The sequence below is a fragment of the Typopeltis vanoorti genome, chromosome 1 (assembly GCF_054136105.1).
Source record: "Typopeltis vanoorti isolate ZY-2024b chromosome 1, IOZ_Tvanoo_1.0, whole genome shotgun sequence".
In the NCBI taxonomy this organism is placed as follows: Eukaryota; Metazoa; Arthropoda; class Arachnida; order Uropygi; family Thelyphonidae; genus Typopeltis; species Typopeltis vanoorti.
In genome coordinates, this window is record NC_143549.1 from 12,857,912 (window position 1) to 12,882,193 (window position 24,282).

At 36.3% G+C, this 24,282-nt stretch overlaps 1 protein-coding gene across 1 annotated transcript in view; it reads left to right on the forward strand.

Moving 5' to 3' along the window:
- The window catches only part of LOC150109793 (uncharacterized), a 182,714-nt gene that overhangs the window by 61,991 nt on the left and 96,441 nt on the right, over window positions 1-24,282 (forward strand). Inside the window, exon 3 of the mRNA XM_090396219.1 lies at window positions 6,515-6,721. Within this exon, the coding sequence (XP_090252345.1) occupies window positions 6,515-6,721 (207 nt within the window). The remainder of the gene's footprint in view (window positions 1-6,514; window positions 6,722-24,282) is intronic.

The following is a 24,282-nucleotide window of genomic DNA, read 5'->3' on the forward strand; positions in this document are numbered from 1 at the left end:
CCTCCCCGTTTCCCTGCTCCTCTTGCACACCCATTCTCTCATTTTCTATACTCATACCACTCACTTCCCCATTCATAACTACCTCTTCAATCTCTCCTGTCTTACTCTCCCGCTCTTCCACATTACTTCCCACTCGATCTGATTCATTCTCTCTATTCACTTCTCTACCTTCCAGCAGCAGTCTCTCCAAGCAACCCACACCATAACCACACAAATGCAGTCCATCACTCCATACAGCTCACTTCGTCCCTCAAACTCATTCCACACATTAACAAACTGTACTTCCGTCTCCTCACACATTTCAGCCAGCATATCATTCATGATCCTTGCTCTCCACCTCATTTCACCACAGTCATACCTAGGCAACACGCTAACTACCCTTCCTATCACACTATTCTCTTTTATCCTTCTAAGCAGCCTCCTGATATCCATTCTGACACACTCTTTGTCCTCTCTCAAATCATTCGTACCTATTAATACTATTAACTCTTTTGCTCTCTCCTGCCTCATATCCAATGCCTCAATCACTCTACTCATTTTAGTGCCTGGAAAACATACCTTGTGCATTTTATCCTCCAGCACACCTTTAATAATGGAGTTGCCATACAACGTCACTCGCTCATCTTTCGTTAACTCTTTCATGCCATTGTTATTTATTTTAATAGTTTTTACCCGAATTTTCTTAATTTCATTCCGCATTCATTTCATTTCTTGCCTCATCCAATCCATTTCATCTTCCGAATCTCGTGACACATTCTCTCTATCATTCAGTCTTTCTAACTCTCGACCCCCTCTTTTCACTTTCACTCTCATTCATCCTTCTTTGTTTCCTTACTTTCGGTCCAACATGCATCCAACTTTTGCCATCATTCTTCCCATTTTCACACTCATTCATCTTTATTTGTTTCTGTATTTTCAGTCCAACATGCATCAAACTTTTGCTATCATCCATTCTTTCAATTTTTTTTTACTTTCGATTTCTGCATCACGCCATTTCTAGTTTCATTCATTCTCTCAATTTCGTTTCCTTCTGCCACTCTAACCTCACTTTCATCCCTTTTAACATCCGTTACGGTTTTCCAATCGCTCTTTTTCTTTTTTACTGATTTTTTAACATTTTTTTGCCTCTCTTTCAAACGTGCACTCATTTCCCCACGATAATTTCGCTACTAACACTTTCTGTCATCAATTTCATGTTTGTATTCATCAATTCCTCATTCAGGTCACACTTCGCACACGCCCTCCTTCCATCCTCACCAAATATCCACAAATCATTTATATAATCGAAAGAATACATATAACAGACCTCACACTTAACGAAATGACTGAAATGCTGCCGCCATTTTTTGCAGGTTACTAAGTCTAATAATAACGATTTCGTAATGAAGTTTTGGAAAAAAAAATCCCCCACCTAATAAAACCGGTAGCACACAACGTTTACAGCCTCTCTTACTCAAACAATTATGCATATATATTTAATTATTCCTAGAAAACTTATCCCAATCAGGAGTTCTTATTATACATGTCAATGTGCTTGACTCACAAGCATCCTCTCTTATACAATCAAAACTAATTGCTCAATGGCTGTCATCATGGCAGGAAACATTAACAAACAAATTATATGACATTAAACCTGAAATCAAGTGTTGGCATTCTGGTCTACGAATAAAGATAATATATATTACAAAATATGTAATGTTTCGTGATGTGCAGGAGTTTAGTACTAATGTATATGTTATTCATTAGGTTAATTTCTGACCGATCATGTATTTCTGTAGCCTTGTGTTACCTTGTTGTAATTTTGTTAATATGTAAATACCACACTGCTAAACTTCATTTTTATGTATACATAATGTATAATAATTTCTCTTTAACTCTGTGTATTACTGTAATAACATTTGTTGTAATCTTATATAGATACTGCATTCCTTGGCTTGGTTGTTGTACATGCATTTTGTTTATTAACTTATATTGTTGTCTAATTATGTACTGCCATAAATGCCTCAGTAATTTTGTTTATATGTTCGATACTGCAAAGCCCAGCTTAACTTTTGTCCATACATGTTATTTACTAATTTTTTTGACTAATTATGTATTGCTGTATGACACCATGTATATTTGGTTAATCTTCTTGTAATTTTGTTTGTGTAGATACCACATTGCCAAATTTTATTTTTATGCATGAATGTTGTAGAATAATTCCTTTTTGCCTATTTATGTATGGCTGTAAAAACATTGTTATACATTTTTGAAATTATGGATTCTACAAACTTGTTAAAATAACTCCTTTTATTATCCCGCCATTTCGATCTTCATATTAAGATCATCATCTGGAGCATACATAAATATACAAGACAAGCTGCGTTACATTTCAAACTGTAAGCTAGAGAAACAATGATTTGATCACATGCTACTCACTGGCAATACCTCTAATGGAAAAAAAAAAAAAAAAATTACATCAAGCTAGATTTAATTTATGATTACATGAATAAACATTCTTGCTTACAGATGATTTTCCTTCCAGTAACAGTGATGTCCTATTTCTATTATTACAATTGTTGTTTTTGATTTAAAAAAAAAAATAAAAAATTACAAATTACAACATGAATAAACATTCTTTCTTATAGCTTTTTTCTTTAACAGTGATGTCCTATTTTTAAGTATTAAAGTTATTTTAGATTTAGTATCCTCGATTTTCTCCAGTCCTGTTTATAGTTCTTAGAGAGGAAGGATACGTTGGTCGAATATATGCCTTCCATATGTATGGGATTTTTAGACCATTATTGTTTAGATTGGGGTGGTTGATAATGATCTCACAAGCTTCCTTAAATTTGCGTTCATATTTTGGTGTGATGTAGACAACTAGTGCTTTTCCAGTCAATTCTATGTAAGGTGTTCAGGGCATGATCAGAAAGGCCAGCTTCACCATAATTATTATATTTGATGTGTCGTTTATGTTCTTTTTGTCTGTTGCGTCCTGTTTCTCCTATGTAGAATTCATAATTTCAAAAATGAAATTATGGATTCTACATAAAAATGCTGATCACCATGTAACACTAAAAGAAAAGAAACATCTCTTATAGTTTTAACTATATATAGATACTGCATTCCTTGGCTTGTACATGCATTTTGTTTATTTAACTTGTATTGTTGACAATCTTTGTACTACCTTTAACTTTTAACCTTGTGTGTTGCTGTTCCTTCTACAGCAATTCTGTTTCTATGTAGATGCTGCTTTGTGGAACCTAATTTTTGTACGGGTATATTGTTTACAATTTTCTTTAACTGCTTATGTATAGTTGTAACCTTATTTTGTGGCACAAAAACTACAAAGGTTTTTGTAGTTTTTGTGCCAAATAAACTATAAACCAACCAACAATCACATCATCTGGTGAAATGATCAGTTCCAAACTCTTGATCCTCATGTGCTCCCCTTTACATAATGCTTGAGATAGTTCTCTCAAGAACTCAAGAAATTCATTTTCCTTATTCCTAAATGCTCTCTCTTCATTTCAGTCTGTTTTGCTATAATTAAAATCTCCCTTTCCTTGTTCACTAACTGAAGTTGCTTATACGTTTCTTCATCACCATCCTCCACATTCCCTTGTCTACAGTAACATCCAACTAAATACAGGTATCCCTTGCTTAATGCAGATTTGATTATCATGGCGAAATGAATTGCAGCAATCCCTTGATATATGCAGCAAGAGTTTTGATTAACGCTCCAAATTTACCATGCAAAATCATGATCGCGCCACGAGGCTGCTAGCCTCATGATCATCCAAATTCTCTTAATGATTGTGTGAGAATGTGAAAGTTTTATTTTTCCCACCAAGTACAACATCATTGTTACAACCTATGGACATGGGAGTCATTGCAAATTTCAAAGCCTATTTTCTTAAAAAGACATTCTCAAAGGCATTTGAAACAACAACAGGTGAAAATGCGATTACGCTCCACGAATTTTGGAAAAAATGTAACATTAAACATACAATTGAGAACATTCATGACTCGTGGAAGCAAGTGTCTTCTAGTTGCTTGAAAGCTGTTTGGAAAAACCTTCTGCCAGAATGCACTAATGACAAGTTGTTTTCAAAATCTTGTGAACAACGTGGTCAAAGAAATCGTTGCAATCGATGAAGACCTCGGTTTTGATGGTGTTGATGCAGAAGATGTTAAAGGATTGTTGGATTCAAATTGAAAAGATTTTAGTGACAACAATCTTCTTGAATTTGAACAATGCACATATGAAGACAACGAACAAATGGAATGTGAAGATGAGGTTCCAAAGGAAATAACAGTCAAAGAACTGGATGGAATATTTCACAATTTAGAATCGCTTAAGCAGCAAGTAATGGATATGGATCCAAATGTTAATCGAAGAATGCTTGTTTGCCAAGGTCTGGAGAGTCATTTTGCTTGTTATCGTAGAATTTATGCTGATAAGAAAAAACTAAAAAACTGTTCAAACGACTCTATATAAGTTCTTTTGATTAAAAAAATTACAGTAACTAATGTAGGTACAAGTATTTATTAAATATTTACTTTGCATTCATTTTTTATCTTTCCTAAAAGAGTACCATATAAAATGAATTATTAATACAGTAATTGATCAGTGATGAATTGTACTTTTTACCATTGATTATTAGATTTGATTAATGATTTTGATATACGCGGTAACATTGAGGGATTAATTAACCGTGTTAATCGAGGGATACCTGTATCTCTTCCTGTCAACCTCCACCTTATGCTATGTTGTCTCGAAACCATTGCCACTATTTTCTCTTCTTTCATTTCTATCTTATGTGGACATAATTCCTCTGCTATCCAGGGGCAGTTTGTGCATAGGAACTGCAGCACCCGCAATTTTTCTCGATATATAAATAGATTTATATTTGCTTATAATATTTAATTTTATCATCTACAATTCTCTTATTTTATATAAAAAATAATAAAATCCATCTTGTAGCACTTAGGAGGGTGAAGGACGCTAGCAGCACTGTGTTTATCACAGTGTCATATTGCTACGCATGCAAGCATATCTACGTCATAGTGAGATGCGAGCTATTACCGTAATGCGGCACTGTCCTTTGCACAGTTCCACTGTTGTTTATATGCAGTTAGCGCCAGTAGTAGAGTGTTTATAGTGCTTATCGTGTTTACTCCATCTCTTTAAATATTTGGACATTACAATTAAAGACATAATATTTGTTATAGTTTTTATTTTAAAACATTATTGGAATTATTGACAATTATGATCTCAGAAATGCTATCTCAAGAAATAAGTTCTGTGACAGTAGTGGCTGTCACAGGATTTTATTTTTAAGTAATTTTGAATTATACTAAACTGTCTAATTTTATTGATAATAAACAGTATTTTTTCATGAAACAAAACAAGAAGAATGTATTTTATTTTTAAGTAATTTTGAATTATACCAAACTGTATAATTTTATCTATAATAAACAATATTTTTTCATGTTTAATTTTTTTTTTTTTTCATTTTTACCATAATTTTGATATTTTATCCAAACACGTATACACTGTATTTACAGTATGTATGTATATTTTGAAAGTTGCAGCACCCCCATGATTTCAAGCCACAAGCCACCACTGCTGCTATCATCAGGAACTCTCCTCTCCCTTTTTGTCCTTTCTATCCTTCCAAAAAACATTGAACTCATTCATTTCTATTCCCATTAGGATATCATCTTCATTCAACCATGATTCCTTTATTCCAATGATTTTTGGTGACAAATAAGCTCAATGAAATAATTTCACTTATTTCTTATATAACTGGCATTTGTAAATAAACACAGAACAAGTTGTAAAGACAGCACATCAGATTATGACAGCAATGCAGAGAACTTTAAATTGTAGAAATAAAGAGGTTCTGGTTGCATTGTATGAAGCCTTGTATGGATTATTGGGTGCAGATTTGGTCCTCTGGTTTTAGTAGTGGTGAGGATATTGGAAGGTGTCCAGAGAAGACTGATTAAGGTTGTAAGCGATCTTTGGGATGTGGGATACATGGACAATTGAGAGGATGCAATTTGCAAAGCCTTGTGTGAATAGGAGGAATAGAGGGGATGTGATTGAGACATTTTAGTTGGTAAAGGGTTGTTACTAGGTTAATTTGGAAGAAGGGGAGTAGAACAAGGGGACATACCTGGAATCTGTATAAGGAGGGTATGAGCAGAGGCATAAGGAGCATGTTCTTTGTATGGAGAGTGGTTGGTGAGTGGAATGAATTGTCTGACTTTGTTGTGAATGCAGATCCATTGAATGAGTTTAAAGCGCAGGTTGATGGTCTTTATATATGTAACATTGCCTCTTGTGATAAGTATTTTGGCTCCATGGAGGTCTGGTGTTAATAATAATAATGCTATTATTCATTTGTTACTATTTCATCCATGTAAAATGTTTTAGTAGCCCATGGGCCTGTTGATCTTGTTTATTAATATTAATCTTATAATATATTAATCTTGTTATAATATATTAATCTTGTTTTAGTAGCCCATGGGCCTGTTGCTAGTACACCCTCAAGCTATCGGTCTTCTGGAATCAGTCACTAATGCTACATTTTTGCAGCCTGATGGGGTGAATGTTACAACCACAATGGAAATTGGTATTGAGGAAGAGGATGACAACAAAGCTGTTTCAGCTAGCTACATCCTCCTACCCCTTGGTATATTAACCTTCCTTATTTTGGCCATAGCTTTGGTAAGTAATTCATAGTCATTTTCTGCTATTAATATATTTGAATCTTCTGTATTATTATTATTACATAACGCCTCCAGGGAGTCCAAGGGCTCATCGAGAGAGGGCACCTACTCTACAGCTCTCCATCTCCACCAATCCGTCAGCTGCAACTACCTTCATCATCTACCTCCGACCACCACTAGTATTTTCACAAAGAAACATCCACGTCCATGGTGAGATTCGAACCCGCAGCCTTTTGACCTGGTTGGTTGTGTCATTAATGATTTTTTTTTTTTTTTTAATATATGTTATAGATATATACCAGGGGTGAATATTCAGAGTGTGCTAGGTGTGCAGTGCACATCCATGGAATAGCAATATCACTGATAATATATTTTTGCATTTATTCCTGTTAAAGACTATCCTAATTTTTTCACATGATTCTTAAAAGTAAACATAATATACTAATGCTTCATGAAGAGGACACTTTTTTGACATGTAATTGCATCACATTCACATTAATAGCCTGAGTGTGGGGATCACAAATGCATACACCTTTGAGCTCTTTGAAAAGATGTACAGATGGTGCACTGGGTCAAATTCTTAGTGTTCCAGTTTTTAAATGACTCAGAGTGAGCTCTGAAACAATAGCACCTAGAGGCTGTAATTGGTTATTGTGTCCACCAATTCAACTGAATGTTGTCATTTGTCATGAGTTGCTGTTTTTGTTATCTAAGTTTTATCTGTTTTGCCTATGAAAAGTGTGAACTGACATGGTGGGCAAGTTTTTATATATAATATAGACAATATAAATCTGCACTTGAAGCATTAAAAAATGGAAAAACAAAACTCACGCAGAAAATTCATGAACAACTAACAATGTTAAATTTGAAAAATGAGAACTATATACTGCAATGCAATTTCATATTGAAGGCAATGAAAGAGCAGACAGTCTAGCCAAAGAAGCAAGGCATTTACCTCAAAAATTATACCCGCTATCACTAACTGATGCTAACTCTGTTGTCAAAATAAGATTGGTAAAACTAACACTCAAGAAATAACCAGAATCATCACCAGACTAAGGACAGAACATTTTAAAGGCACAAAAATTCAGCCAGACAGTAGTGGGAGCTATTCATATCTATTCTAGATATGTACACCCCTTGAGGGTACATGGCAGGAATTTGATGATGATGATGATGAAGTCTTTGGATGATGCACAGCCATATGAACAAGCAGAATTCAGAGTGAGATTCTCTACAATAGATTATATTCACACTATTAACCAAGTAATAGAATAAGCAGTTGAATATAACTTCTTTCGTATTCAGTGTTCATAGATTTTGAAAAAGCCATTGATTCTCTATATCATTCAAAAATAATAAACAGTTTGAAACAACAAACCATTCCAACAAATATATCTGATTATTAAAACTGTATATCAAAACTCAGCAGCTAGTATAAAGCTAGAACACCAGGGGAAGGAATTTGTATTGGGAGAGGAGTAAGGCCCTTCCTAAATCACCCAAATTGCTTTCTGCTAAATCAAAGAAGTCTTTAAGAATGTCTTAAAAGAAAACTATGGAATTAGCATCAGCGGAAAAATCTCAATTACTTGCATTTTGCAATGACATTGTTCTTTTAGCAAAAATAAAGAATAAACTTGGTCGTTTATGGAGGAAGCAGGAAAAAATATTTAAAGATTAGTCTGACTAAAATGAAGCTGATGACAAATTCAGATCAGACTAAACTAAAATTAACAGATAATCATATATTTACTTTGGTCAGTTTTAAGGAAAAACAAGATAAAGAAATAAGTAGAAGAATCATACAAAGAAACAAAGCAATTTGATTATATAAAGATTACTTCTGAGATTTACCTATTTGCCTAAAACGAAAGCTCTTTAATATATGCATTATTCTATGCATTTAATATATGCATTACCTATGGAAATGAGACATGAGCAGCAACTAAAAAACAAGAAGACAGGTTGCGTGTGGTCCAAAGAGCCTTGGAGAGGAGAATGCTCCATATACAAGAAAAAAAAAGGGGGTAGGGGAATAAGAAATACTATAATTAGAGAGGTAACTGGAATAGATGATATTGTGAAGCATTTCTTGAATTTCTTCAAAACCTCTGAAATGTTTCCTTATGTATCCTAAAAGAAAAAGAACAAATGATTACAATTTGATGAAACATGTGGGTTAAAGGGTTTTAAGATATGTTCTTTCTAGTGGGTGCATCAGGTGCTTTAATATCATTTTTGTTCTATCAGAACTTTTCAGCCCCCCCCCCCCCCTTTCATATATCCAGCAGTGAATGGAAAGAGGCTAAAGAAGAAGAAATTTAACCTCAGTCATAGAGATATCATCAGGTACACAATCAATAAACAATATTTTTTCATGTTTAATTTTTTTTTTTTTCATTTTTACCATAATTTTGATATTTTATCTAAACACATATATACTGTACTTACAGTGTGTATGTATATTTTGAAAGTTGCAGCACCCCCATGATTTCAAGCCACAAGCCACCACTGCTGCTATCATCAGGAACTCTCCTCTCCCTTTTTGTCCTTGGAGGGGGAATGCCCTCTATCAGTGCTGTTGGGCCAGAGGCCTAAGTATTAAAGTTTTCCAAATCTTCGGAAGTTTAACAAAATCATATTTATTAAGGAAAAACAAGATAAAGAAATAAGTAGAAGAATCATACAAAGAAACAAATTGAGTTTTAACTCTGCTGCTGATTCTAAAAAAAAAAGATTTCAAGTTTGTATTTGTTGCAGTGAAGCATAGTAGATTTTTTACATTTGATTCTGTCCACGGTATCCAAATCCATATAGACCTGACTGACTATAGTTATGGCAGCAGATGTATTTTTTGTGTTCAAGGCAGATCTCTCAATTTGACCATAATATGATAAGTTGCAAGAATAAGGAACCTTGTAACTTAGAACAGATATGGGGGGGGGGGGGGTGAAACACCTTAAGAGAGTGGATAAGGACAGCCAGCTTCAGGTGAGGTTTGAAAGTAGTGCTGATATTTTTTTTTGAGTTCTGGCTATTTTTTTAGATGACTCAGATATAGGGAACAGTATTAGCATTACTGTAGTCTATTATTATTAAGAGAAACCTTCAGGGAGTCAGGAAATCATCAAGGCAGGCCACATACTACATGCACCAGCTGTCATACCTGTTTTTGAATTCACATAGCCCTTCTTAATTATTTTTATTGTATCTAAGTGATATACTTACAATTTTCACTTTCTCACTCTTCACTCGTGCTTCTTCCAATAATCCTTTCAGAGGCATGTGAGAGCAACTAATTTGTTGATCTTTTTGGCATTGTAATCATTGGACAGGAAGGTCTGGTGGATAAAGGAGAGGTCAACCGTAAGGGGGTTGCAGTGACGAAACAGGTTGCAAACTCTGTTGACAAGGATTTTGATGACACCATATTGTTGAAAGGGGAGGATAGGAAAGTTTGTATATGTATCTACTTGTGTGGGTGGATTTTCTGTAAACTGAGAAAGAAAGAAAGGATGTCATTGGGAAGATGTGCGATTAGAGTATCTAGAAAGGTAAGCTGTTATTATATTTTGCATCGAGGCTACAGAAGGTGCCTTTGCAGATATTGCAAGATCTACTTGATACCCTCTTCTCTTCCTGAACGTTTCCTCCATATCTTCATAGTTCCAGAACTATATTTATTCCCAAGAAGGACACAGCTACTAGAGCAGACTGCAGACCAATTGTAGTTTCCCCAGTGATTCTCCGTTTGTTCCATAAAGTTTTGGTTAAGAGACTGCAACAACATATTAAGCATGACTTCCATCAAAGAGCCTTTATCCCTTCCGATGGCTGTGTCGAAAACATATATATCCTTTCCTCCCTTCTTGCTGATTCCCGATGCCGCTTTAGACCTCTACATGGCATTCCTGGACTGCCAAAAGGCCTTTGATAGCATCTCCCTTCCTGCTATTCTCAGAGCGCTATCTATCGCCAGATGTCCAGACCTCTTTCTTTCATATGTATTGGAGCTTTACTCTGGTAACTCCCTTTCTATCACTACAGGATCTTGTGCGACTTCTATTCCCACTTTTTGGGGAGTTAGTCAGGGTAATACTCTATCCCCTCTTTTATTTAACTGCATCATTGATGAGTTTCTTTACTCTCTCTCTCTTCCTAACCATATTGGTTACTCCCTTGGTGCACACTCTTTTAATGCTATGGCCTTTGCTGACGACCTCATTCTCGTGGCCTCTACTTAAGTAGGCCTGAAGGAACTCCTTGACCGGGCAGTTGACCTCTTTCATGCCAGAGGTCTTAATATTAATGTAAAGAAGTCCTGCTCTTTAATCCTTGTTCCTTCAGGCCATGATAAGAAGCTTAAGGTCGAGAACATTGAGTTTTCCCTGTACAATAGGTCATTACATTCTTTAACTATCCTGGAAGAGTGGAGATACTTGGGTATCTTCTTCACTCCAAAAGGAAGGTTTTTCTGTCTCTTCAGCTTTGGTCACTGGGCTTAGTCTTTTGAGGAAAGCTCCTCTTAAGCCACAGCAGAGGCTCTTTATTCTGTCTATCTATCTACTTCCGAGGTATTACCCAATTTGGTGCTTGGAAGAAGGTATGCTTCGGTACTATCCCAAACAGATAAGGCTGTTCACTCTGTGGTGCAATCTTGGCTTCGCCTACCTCTTGACATTCCAGTGGCTTATTTTCATGCTAGAGTGAAGGATGGAGAATTCAGTATTCCATCTCTCTGCTGGTTGATTCCGCAACTGCATTTCATCTGGTTAGCAAATCTTGAAGCTTCGTCCTCCTGCAGGGAGGCTTTCCATAGTCCTGTTATTCAAGATGATTACAGATGCATTAGGGGTTGGACCTAGTACCAGTGCTCCCAGATAATGACAGCATCGGCAGAGCATAAGAGATGGGCATCTCTGTCGATGGTGCTTCCCTTTATGAATCTTACAAGGTGCCCCCTCAACATTAGTGGATTAGGGATGGTAATAAAGAAAGAAAAAGAAGTTTGGGTTATTGATGCCCAGGTAGTGGCTACTGGGCATCCACTCACCTCTAGCAATCTTTTAACAAGGCACAATACTACAAGCAGAACCAAGACCTTGTAAGACTAATACAAGAGGAGTTTGGTGCTTTGCTAGTTATAAAGACCTCTCTTTATTAGGATTGTCATATGGAGAGTTTAAAATTGTGTCTCTGCATGGCACCCTGGTGGCTTGGTGCTGCCATCAGCATATGACCCCGAATCAGGTGATTTCTAGTAAAAGGCTTTGGCCTAGTAAGATTTGTATGTGTAATACTACACTCTCAGCATGAAGTTCATCATCATCATCATCAAATTCCTGCCATGTACCCTCAAGGGGTGTACTGGATATGACAGTACTACATGAAATATTTACATCATTACTAACTTCCTATCTACAATTTTCCTCCAAATCAGTCTGTTACTTGTCAAGACTCCAACATTATCAGATCTTATATTTCTATCATTTAAGGCACTTTGTACCGTATTAATCCACCTATATCTTGGTCTTCCTCTGGGTCGTTTTCCTGCCAACCTGGCAGAGAACACTTGTTTTGCTAATCTTTCCTCTCCCATCCTATTTAAGTGACCATACCACCTGAGATTAGCTCTGCTAATGCATTCCTGGATGCTGACAATGTCAAGTTCTTTCCTAATATCCTCATTTTTAATATGATATTGCCATTGATGCCATCTGTTCACGCCTCTAATCTTTCTCAGGACTCTCATATCTGCAGTCTCTAGTCTTTGGTCAAGTGTTTTTACTTCTGACCCAGCTCTCAGATCCATAAGTTAAAACTGGTTTGAACACTGTCTTGTATACAGCTAATTTAGTGTTCCAACTAATTTCTCTCTTATTCCATATGAATTTATTCAATTGACTTCCCACTATACCAGCTTTGCTGATTCTGTTGTCTATTTCTATATTTAATTTACCATCTTCAGTAAAAATCGTGCCTAAGTAACTGAAATGTTTTACTTGTTCCACAGGTTCTCCATTCACAACACAGTTGACATTTTCAATGATTCTGCCTATTTTCATTGTCTTTGTCTTTTTATTGCTGACCTTCATACCATATCTATTACAACAGCTATTCAATTTAGTTAGAGAATCTTGCAGACTTGTAGCGGATTTATTTAGAAGTATAACATCATCTGCATAAAGCAAAGAGCTGACATTAACATCTCCAATTTTGATATGAGGTTTAATACCACTTTCCTTCATAATGTGATCCATATGGATAATGAATAACAGAGGGGATAATGTACATCCTTGTCTCACACCAGATTTAACATTAAACCATCTTCCTTCCTTCAATTCTAACTGCTGACTTACAACTCAAATAAAGACTAAGTATTGCTTGATATAATGCCCCATTGACACCATATAACTGCAGCATATTGAATAGCTTCTCTCTTGACACCTTGTCATATGCCTTTTCCAAATCGACAAAACTTAAATACAGATCTTTGTTATATTCCCATGCTTTCTCAACTATTTGTCGTAAAGTGAAGATCTGATCCTGACAGCCTCTGTTTAGCCTGAATCCAGCTTGTTCTTCACCAAGCTTTTCTTCAACAATTCTTCTCAACCGTTTCTCAAGTATACTTGCATAGATCTTGCCAGGAACACTCAGTAGGGAAATACCTCTGTAATTCTCACATTCAGTTTTATTTCCCTTTTTATATATGAGTACTATGAGAGCTCTACTCCAATCATTGGGAATTCGTCCCTCAGTCCAGGCTTTCTGAACTATGCAGTGCAGCCACTGTAAGACTTTTATACCACTATACTTCAGCATTTCTGGTCGAATATCATCTACTCCTGCTGCCTTTCCACATTTCAAACCTTTGATGGCTTTTTCTACTTCAAGTATGGATATGTATTCCTGACTGCATGCCTGGTCAGTGTTTTTTATCACTGTGCTATCATCACTGCTTGTTTCATTTAGCAGTTTTTCAAAGTAATTACTCCATACTTCAAGGATATCTTTTTCTCCTGTTTTCATGTCACCTTTATCATCTCTAACTCCTTTTACAGCACTCTTTCCTCCATTCCTAAGCTTCTTCAACAACCTCCAGAATATTTTGTCACCTTCTTGATATTTATTTTCTATATTCTTGCCAAAGTCCTCCCATGACTTTTGTTTAGCTAGTTTTACACACTGTTTAGCTTTCTTACATTTGTCTCTGTATTCTGTAAGAGTAAAAGCTGACTTATTTGCCAGGAACTTTTGATATGCTTTCTTCTTTTCCTTCTGCCTCTTTAACTTCCTGTGTCCGCCAGAAAGTTCTGATTTTTTTATCCTTGCACACAACCTCACCACATGCCTCTCTGGCAGAATCAATCAATGTTTTCTTCAGAGTTTGCCACTGAATCTCCAAGGTTTGATTCCTGTTCTCAAACTCTTTCATTTTCTTTTTAATAATCTTTGTGTATTTTAGTCAACAGCTCACATCTGAGAGCTGCTCAACTTTTATTCGCTTTAAAACTTTCTTACATGTTATTCTTTTCAATATGAAATTCAATTTTATTCTGCTCAAGACTAAATAGTGATCACTTCCAATTTCAAATCCTCTGTACACACTGGTGTCCTGCACCAGGGAGAAAACATCACTATGAGCAATAACATAGTCAATGAGACTTTTCTTATTCCTAGCCTCTTCTCTCCATGTGAATTTGTGCACATTTTTATGTTGGAACATGATGTTAATAAATAAAATTAAATAGAATATTTTTCCATGGCAAATGGAATCATGGCCTGCTAGCTGTGTTGAAGTGGAGGAGGAAGGAGTGTCATGTGTCTGAACCATGTGGCCAAACAGTAAACATGTATCTTAGTCAGGTATCAGGTTTGTTAATAGCAGTAACAAGAGCATATTACTACTTTTGTATGTCTTGAAATGTTTTTTTCAAGACATTTTTAAAGTAAAGAAGTGACATCAAAGCTGTAAATAATCATAATATCAGCAACAAAATTTTGGATTAAAAATTGAAAATAAGTGAAAATTTTAATATAATATGAAATGTGACTTGTAAGTGGGAGTCAATGACTTAAAAGAGGGTAGTCAGTAACATCCACTATGCATTGGAGGGGGTTATTAAGTTTATGAATTTTAGGTAATCCATATATCTTTTGAAAGGGGGGGGGGACTAAATCGTTTGAGGTTTTTAACAATTTCAGAAAGTTCATGTGTGACATTTTTTGGAAGACTTTTTAGTGGTTTCTTCTGAGAATCAGTGGATTATAATCTAGCAGTTCATGAGTGTTGCATCAATGAGCTACACATTCATTTTTCAGTTGTAATCGCTAGCATTGATGTCCACAATAGTGTTGTTGCCCTTGTTGACTCTGATTATTATGTTATCGTCTTTGCAAACTTATTATTATTATTACGGGCAACTCCAGGGAGTCCTTAGACTCATCGAGGGAGGCCCCAAATCATGTTCATCACAACTATTCGACATTCACACAGTATCTATCATACCTTGCCTTAAACTCATTCACTGTCACAGCACCCACTACAGACTCTGGCAGCTTATTCAACTCATTCAGCACTCTAAAAGTAAAGAACCCAACTCTAACACCCTTACTAACTACACTCTTTCCCAGCTTCCATGGATGTCCCCTATTGAGTGTAAAGAGCTGGCTTTTGGAGAGATTTCTTTTAGATGATGAATCTTGTGAAAGGATGTTAACTATGTCAAGCCTGTTGTTGTTGGCAGTGATACGAGGTAAGTTGTGGGTGCTGCAGTTTTATATGCAGAATGAAATCTAAGAATAGAATTGGATGTGGTGCTACTGCAAAGTTGTGGTTGAAGCTAATGACATGCTGATAGCTTTTTTTTGATGAGTCTTTTGGTAGAAGGTTCTTGACAACTTGAATAAGCTGACTATTTCTTGATATGTTTATTTTTATCCCATTAGAATCAGCTGTGTATTTAAAAAAGCATCCTCTCACTAATACCTTAATTTTTTTTCAATGAAATTTGAACTGTATTTTATAGAGGGTTCCTTTTTTTTTTTTTTCTTTTTTCTTTATTAGTCACTGCTAACAGTGAAAGATGTGTGGAGTTTGGTTTGAGGAATCTCTAGTAGGTACTGTTATTTTGAAATGATAGGTGTTAAATTAAATATATTTGTTTCTTCAGGCCATGTAATGAAGCTTTAGATCATATCAACCTTGTGCACCTGCCATGTCGAAGGGAGAAGAGACTAACTCTGAGTGAGTAAGAGGTATATGAGAAATTGAGTAAATTTGAAGGCAATATTGTTCCTCTTTATAAAGGAGGTGAAAGAACTCAAGCTTGCCAATCTGTGTGTGTCAGGTGTTATGTTAAAAGTGTTAGAGAGGTTAGTGAGAATCAAGATCCAGAATTGGTTGATGATAGTGGCATTCTTTTTTGATTGATAGCGTAAAAAATATATCCTAACATTATTAAATTGTTTTATGATATTGAAGTGTGAAGGCTCAATTTACTTGTTGAAGTTAGGATTAAATTTTGAGGATAGATAGTGAATTATCATAGCAAAATTACATATATCAAGGATCTTAATTGTGTGCTTAGATTTCAGAAATCTGACCACTTGCAGCCTATTTTTACAAAAGTCAAAATCGATGATCAGGATTTAATAGTTTAAAACTATTCATGATGGTGCAATTCACAACAGATTTAATAAATAAATAAAAATTTTTTTACAAATAATGAAAAGTTTTCCTTTGCAAAGGGAGAAGAGACTGATTCTGAGTGAGCAAAAGAGGTAAACTTGAAGGCAATATTTGTCCTGCTTCACAAGGAGAGTCCATAGAACTTAAGCTTCAAATTATAAGCTAGTCTGTGTGTGTGTGTGAAGGGGGGTAAAAGTGTTAAAGAGGTTAATGAAAATTAAGATCCAGAATTGGTTGATGAAAAGGCATTCTCTTTGATGGATAGCATGGATTTGCTAAAGGAAGTTCATGTTTTAGTAATATGTTTACTTGTTAATTAGGTAATTCTCATAGACAAGCTTATATGTTGGTTATGCAATACTAAATTACTTAAGGAATTGACAACGTAGATAAGAATATAAATTAAATTACACTTTAATAAATATTTCCGATATTTCGGCAACATTATGTCGCCATCTTCAAAAGGAACTTACAAAAAGGCACGTGCACGTAGGCACTACAACACAGTAACTGAGAATGAAGTGATGAAGCTATTGTTCTCCTAAAAGTCCTGATGGTGCCCCCTTGCAGGCTAAGTAGGTGTTCTTGGCTGTTGAGCTAAAGGTCTGCTGATGTAAGTCTCCCAAATTTGGGGCAGTCTCATGCAACCAAATTTGTTGAGGTTTGGAAAGTCTCTTAGGGCAGAGGCCGATTCCATGAATAGTCTTTCGAATTTGAACTTGCTACGGTGTATTACTGTAACTTTCTTCCATCGTATTCTGTGGCGTGTATCCAGAGCATGGTCTGCAAGACCAGAGTGGCTGTACATGTGAAACCGGATGTAGTCCTTGTGTTCTTAAATTCGGATATTCGCTGTCCTGCCTGTTTGGCCAAAGTAAGACAGTTTATAGCTGCAAGGGACCTGGTATACACCAGGTAGGTCTAGGGGAAGTGGTTGGTCTTTAGTGGAGCAGATAAGGGATGCCAATTTTTTGTATGGTCTACAGAAAATTGGCCGAGGTACCTCGGATGTAGGGAATGGTGATGGATTTAGAGTAATCCTTGTTGTGAAGGGGGGGGAAAAGTTGTGGTTTGTTGGTTTCAATATTTTTTGGATTTTTTTTTGGGGGGTGGGGTAGCCATTGGCTGAGAAAGTGTTGAGGATGTGATTTAGTTCAGTGTTTAGGGCGTTGTCGTTAGAACAGATTAATTTAGCCCTGTTGTATAGTGTTTTCACCACTCCATATTGTTGTTATGGGGCGGGGGAGATTGTTGGTGAATGTACCTGCCTGTATGGGTGAGTTTTCTATAAACTGAGAAAACCAAGGTTCCATCAAGTTGGCAGTGACTTGTGTTTCTAGGGAAGGGAGGCTGTTGTTTTCCTCTTTTTCCAGAGTGAACTTGATCAGAGCCATGTGGCCAAATAGCAAACACATTATCAACGTAGCGAAGCCATATGGTTTGTTTTTGTGGGGAAGAGGCTAAGGCTTTTTCTTCAAAGGTCTCCATAAAGAAATTGGCCAAGGGTGGTGAGAGTGGTGAACCCATGGCTGTCCCCTCTATTTGTTTGTAGAATTTTCCCTGCCAAACGAAATAGCCTGAGTTCATTGTGAACTGAAATAGGACTGAGATATTGGGAGAAAATTTAGCTTGGATTAGCTCTAAAGTTTCCTTGAGTGGGATATATGTGAATAAGGAGGAGACGTCAAAGCTGACGATTATATCAGTACGTTGGAGTGTAAGGTTTTCTATGCTGGCTGTGAAGTGGGCTGAGTTTTTTTATGTGTGATGGTGTGTTGCCAGTATAGTGTGTGAGCTCTTTGGCCAAATGTGTAGCTAATTTGTATGTGGGGGAATCAATGCCATCCGCTATGGGACGTAATGGCACATTTTCTTTATGTATTTTTGGGAGTCCATAAATACGGGGGGGGGGTATAGATTAAACGGCTTTAATCTGTTAGTAACATCTACAGGCCAAGAAGTGACTTTCTTAAGGAGCCTGTGGAGTTTTTTTTGATTTGTGAGTTGGTGGGATTGTATTCGATAGGGAGGTAAGTAGCCCGATCTCATAGAAGAGCATTAAGCTTACCTGTGTAGTCCTTTTGGTTAAGTACTACAGTTGCATTTCCCTTATCCTCTTTGGTGATAACTATTTCTTTATTATTCCTCATTTCCTGGTATACATCTACCTGGTGTATACCAGGTCCCTTGCAGCTGTAAACTGTCTTACTTTGGCCAAACAGGCAGGACAGCGAATATCAGAATTTCAGAACACAAGGACTACATCTGGTTTCACAAGTAAAGCCACTCTGGTCTTGCAGACCATGCTCTGGATACATGCCACAGAATACTTTGGAAGAAAGCTACAGTAATGCACCGTAGCAAGTTCAAATTCGAAAGACTATTCATGGAATCAGCCTCAGCCCTAAGAAACTCTCCAAACCTCAACAAATTTGGTTGCATGAGACTGCCCCAAATTTGGGAGACTTACATCAGCAGACCTTCAGCCCAACGACCAAGAACACCTACTTAGCCCACTGGGGGGTGCACCATCAGGACTTTTAGGAGAACAATAGCTTCATCACTTCATTCTCAGTTACTGTGTTGTAGTGCCTACATGCACGTACCTTTTTTGTAAGTTCCTTTTGAAGATGCCGAAATATCGGAAATATTTATTAAAGTGTAATTTAATTTATATTCTTATCTACGTTCTCATTTCCTTAAGTGATTTAGTAATTGTTAATTAGGTGATAGGTACTTTGGAAAAGAGAGGTGAATACAAAATAGTATACTTAGATTTTGCAAAAGCTTTTGATAGATTGCCACATGATAAGCTGATAGTTAAACTAAAATGGATGGGATTGGATATTAGATTAATGATTGGAGATTGGGCTATCTGATAGACATCAGCAAGTTGTGTATGGGAGGAATGATATCCTGGAAGAGGAAAGTCACTAGTGATGTGCTCCAAGGGTCTGTTTTAGGGCCATTTCTGTTTAACCTTTAATGGCATTGGGGAATGTTTGAATGGAGATATTCAGTTGGTTGCAGATTATGCAAAGTTGTTAAGAACTGTAAGGAGTAGAGCAGATGTTATGGCTTTAGAAGAGGACTAGAATAGTCTACTAGATGGGACATGGGAATGGGGTTACTAGTTCAGTGTTACGAAGAATCATGAAATTCCTAACGTGTACCCTCAGGGGTGTGTACAGGATATTATGGTAATGCTACATGAAAAAGTTACATAATTACTAACTTTCTATCAACAATTTTCCTCCAAATTAATCTGTTATCTGTAAAGTCTCCAGTATTTTCATATCTTATATTTCTGTATTTTAAGGCATTCCTTAACGTATCAGTCCACCTAGATCTTTGTTAACTTTAGGTCTTTTCGCTGTCATTCTGGCAGAGAGCAATTGTTTCGCTAACCTTTCCTCTCCCATTCTGTTTAAATGATCGTACTATCCCAAATTAGTTCTGTTAACACATTCCCGAATGCTAACACTGTTAAGTTCTTTGGGAAACATAAGGTTTAAAATTTTGAAAACAAAGAACAGATGTAAAGTATACACTTGGTGTGGATATATTAAAGGTGGTGGAGGAAATAAGAGATCTGAAGGTGATCGTGGATAGGCATCCAATATTTAGAGGGCAAATTGCTAAAATTGTGAGGACAGCACAACAAATTCTGGCAATGATGTGGAAGACACTGACTTGTATGGAGATGTCCACTGGTTATTGTGGAATGTTGAGTATGAAAAAAGGTTGAGAAGATGCAATTTGCAGCTTAGCAGATATCGGGTGGAGAGGGTGATATGATCTTGATATATAAGTTGGTTAGAGGTTCTTATCAGATTAACGTTGAAGAGATATTTCATAGGATGGTAGGAGATGGAAGGGGGAGGTAACACGAGGTCATCCCTTGAAGATGTATAAGGAGGATGGGTGTGTGCAAAGGAGTGAAAAGTAGATTTTTTGCATGGAGAGTGGTGGCTGATTGAAATGCATTGCTCAAGTATGGTGTGTGCAGAGAATATGAATCGTATAATGTTTTAAATAATGGCTTCACACATTTAAGAGAAAACTAAATAGGATGTATTACTCTTGTATATTTTGCTATATCATGATTTTGTTCAGAGAGAGAAAGAAAGCAGAAGAATTGGTAAAAACAAATTATGAATTCCAGAACAAGTCATACAGCATGCATATAATATCACGTGTCTCTGTTGCAGCTGATAAATAAAGAACACTATTTTAGTTCAAAGAAGTGGGTGTAGATATTTAATTAATTAATTTAATAAAAATGATAGTTAAAATAGTTAACAGCAGTCACTTCTCAAAACTTAGCAATAGGCATGCAGTCTGTCCAATTAAGATTAGGACAGTGGCATAGGCCTTCACATGATTCAAAAAATAGACAATCAGATTTGAACCTACTGTGTAACATGTTAGTATGGTTCAAATTAACTCTATGCCTAGTGTCGATGGCATGAGAAGCAAGGCCTGAATCCCTTCAGAATGGCTAGTCTGTCCAAAGTAGCAAAGATGATAAGAACAGGGTATTTGATAAACACCAGGCAAGAATAAAGGTGATAATGTATCTTTGATAGGCAGTAAAAAAGATAATTTCTGTGCTGGTTTGAAGGTGGTATACAGATTATATCTATGAAGGGTCCTTAATGTTTGTTCATATGTTCCTTTTAGGTAGGATATATAGTTCCTTTTAACATCAGTTTGCAGTCTAGGAGAGTGATGATAATTATCAAATATTTTCTGTATCAAGGTCTTTCTTGCTTTGTCCATTTGTAGAGTAAGTTTTATTTTATTTAATTCTTCTAATAGAGGAGACTTAGAAGAACAAATTTTATGTGTTCAGTGTACAAGGCTTTTGATAATACTTATTTTTTCTGAAGGATGATGATGTGAAGATGCATGGATATATGTCTATAAAGGATGGCTTTCTGTAAACAGAAAATTCAATATTAGAAGCAGACTTTAAATGTATTAAAGTATTCAAAAAATGAAGACTGTTGTTAGATTCACATTCAATAATGTACTTGATGTGAGTATATAAGGAATTTATTGAAAGAAATTGAAGTCGTTCTTATTCAGAATGAGACCAGATTGCAAAGAAATCATCCACAAAATGTAGCCAAATGCCAGGTCAAGTTGATGTTAGAAATTTGATCCTCTAAATGCTCCATGAAGTAATTAGCCAAAGCAGGTGGTATAGGACTACCCATTGGTCCCTCAGTCTGCTGCAATAATTTATTACACCAAATAAAATAACCAGCATCGATAATAAACTTGAATAATCTGATGATGTCATCAGGGAAACCTATTCGTAAAAGATGTAATTTCTTATATTTGTAAACAGTGAAACTGCATCAAAGGGAACCACACAGAGAGTAGTGAGTGGAATAGTTTGCCTTTAGGGGTGATGAGTGCATCTTGTGTGAAAAACTTCTTCAACATTGATCCTATAACAATCCTTTATCATGTCTCTTATCATAACATTCTCTATCATATCACCCATCTTCCTCTTATCCACTAGATTCAAATTGTATCATCTTAACCTTTCCTCATATTCAACATTCCAGAGGTCAGCTATATCTTCTGCAGCAGTTATTCGTATATCATATTCTCCAATCAATGTCATCCTTTCCAACATCTCTTTGTTCTTTTGAACACCAGGTGACCAAATCTGTGCACAGTAGGCCATGTGTGGCCCTAATCAGAGCTGTATACAATGGAACAAGAATCTCTTTACTTCTTCAAGTCAGTGTCTGCAACATTTCCAGAACTCGTGTTGTCCTCGCAATTTTGGCAATGTGTCCTCTAATTTTAGATCCTTATCATCCACCATCACCTCATCTTATTTCCTCCATCTACAACAATATATCACCACCAAGTCTCTGCATGGTGGTGATATATTGTTGTAGATGGCCATATGCCTAGAGAAGGAGTGTCCTGGGTTCAATTCCTGTCGTCGACGTGAAGAGTTTAAGGAAACTTCCTCAGCTATAGCCAAGTTAGCCAGTCTTGGGCGTGGACAGCAGGGTTTTTCCCCCAATTTATCTGGGATTTTTCATCCTGCAAGCAGGCAAACCAGCCTCGTGAATACACACGGATCTACAGCCATAAATACTTAACCCCCCATGAGGGGGCTCAACTCATCCCAATAGGGATGGAGAGAAAAGGGAGGAAACTCCATATGAATAAATAAATCACCAAATGTAAATTCTACATCCCATCTTTGTTTCCCAAATTTTAAAACCTTACATTTTGCAAGAAAATGAAAGACCCTTATGAACTGCTCATTAAATATCTCAACTATATCTTCTGTAGCAGTTGTTCTTATATCATATTCTCCAATCACTGTCATCCTTCCATAATCATTCTTTTTCTTTTTTTTCTGGCTACATATCGAAAGAACTCTCTAGGATTCTTTTTGGCTTTGGCTTCATTAGCTAACTAATTGCTGCTCATATTTCACTTTTGTTATCCGTACCAACCAAGTCATCCTCCTTGCCTGTTCTTGAGTTTTGAGGGACAACTACCTCAGGCAGTATGTAACAGAAGGCACACGAGGATTGAGGGTCTTGGATTTGATCATCTCATCAGATGTTATTATAAATGAGGTGTTAAATCGCCCTCCAGTTGGTGAGAGGTTGCCAGCAGTGTGAGGACCTCTGAGGAAAGAGTGTTATATCCCTTAGTTCCATGTTTATTATTTAATTTTATATACCTTTTCTCTTTTCTTATCTACATTTAAGACCATAACTTTATTTCAAACTTCGGTGCTAGTTATAGAAGTTATCTATACAATCTGGCCAATCCCTAGATTGATCACGTGCATTAACTACTTAGACAAAGGGTTTACCTCAGACTGGAGACAAATCCTTTGTTATTACTGTCTGGAGATATTTCCCAACTAGATACTGGCAAATTTATTTGTTTCTCTGTGCCAGCATATCATTAGGTTAGAAGGTTTCCTTAACCAAGGAAAACTCTCAGATAAATATACAGCGATGATCAATCTACCATTAATACTTAGCACTCAATTATCTACATCACCTTTGTCAATTGTCGTTTGCAGTCGTGGTTATTGACATGCTATTCTATCCTGCTCTGGTTCTAGGTTAAATGAGTGGTGCATTGAATTCAATATCAGACCAGATTTCAGGTAAAATGCAAAGCACCTTTATTGAGATCATAAGATTACAAGTTCACATACATACTCTACTAAATTAATATCATTCTAAGTTATAAAGCAATTTAGGACAACAAATCTCAACTCGACTGGATTCTATCATGAGCTCTCTTTATAAGGTTAAACATTCCCTCTATACAATATATTAACAAAATTTGCATCCATACAATTATTCTACTTAATATTGTTTAATTACTTCACATAACATTATTGACACAAAGCATCTATTTAACATTCTCTAAATAAACATTCATTGGAGTTATGCAGTTGCTATCTACAATAATCACTTAAGAGTTATATACTAAATGTCCTTGCACGCTATCTTACAACATTTCTTCTCTTCAAAAGGAAAAGGAAAACTAAAATCTGTACATTACCAATTTTTAGGATCTTCAATAGGTCTGTTACTTAGTTCTTAATTCAGCTTGCACTGCTTGATCCTTCTTCCTCTAATGTGACTAGAACGTCTCAGTCTGGCTTTGACCCACGTGGTCACTCATGGTGGTCCTTTGATCTGGCTATCTTGAAAGGCTGTTATTGTGCCTACTCTGCTGCCGTTTGTTGCCGTACGCATTGTTGACCCGACTGCCGTACTCAGTTATTCCTCCCTGAAAACGTACCGAGCCAGGACTCTGGAATGATGGTTGTCGACATCAAACTCCCAAAGGCG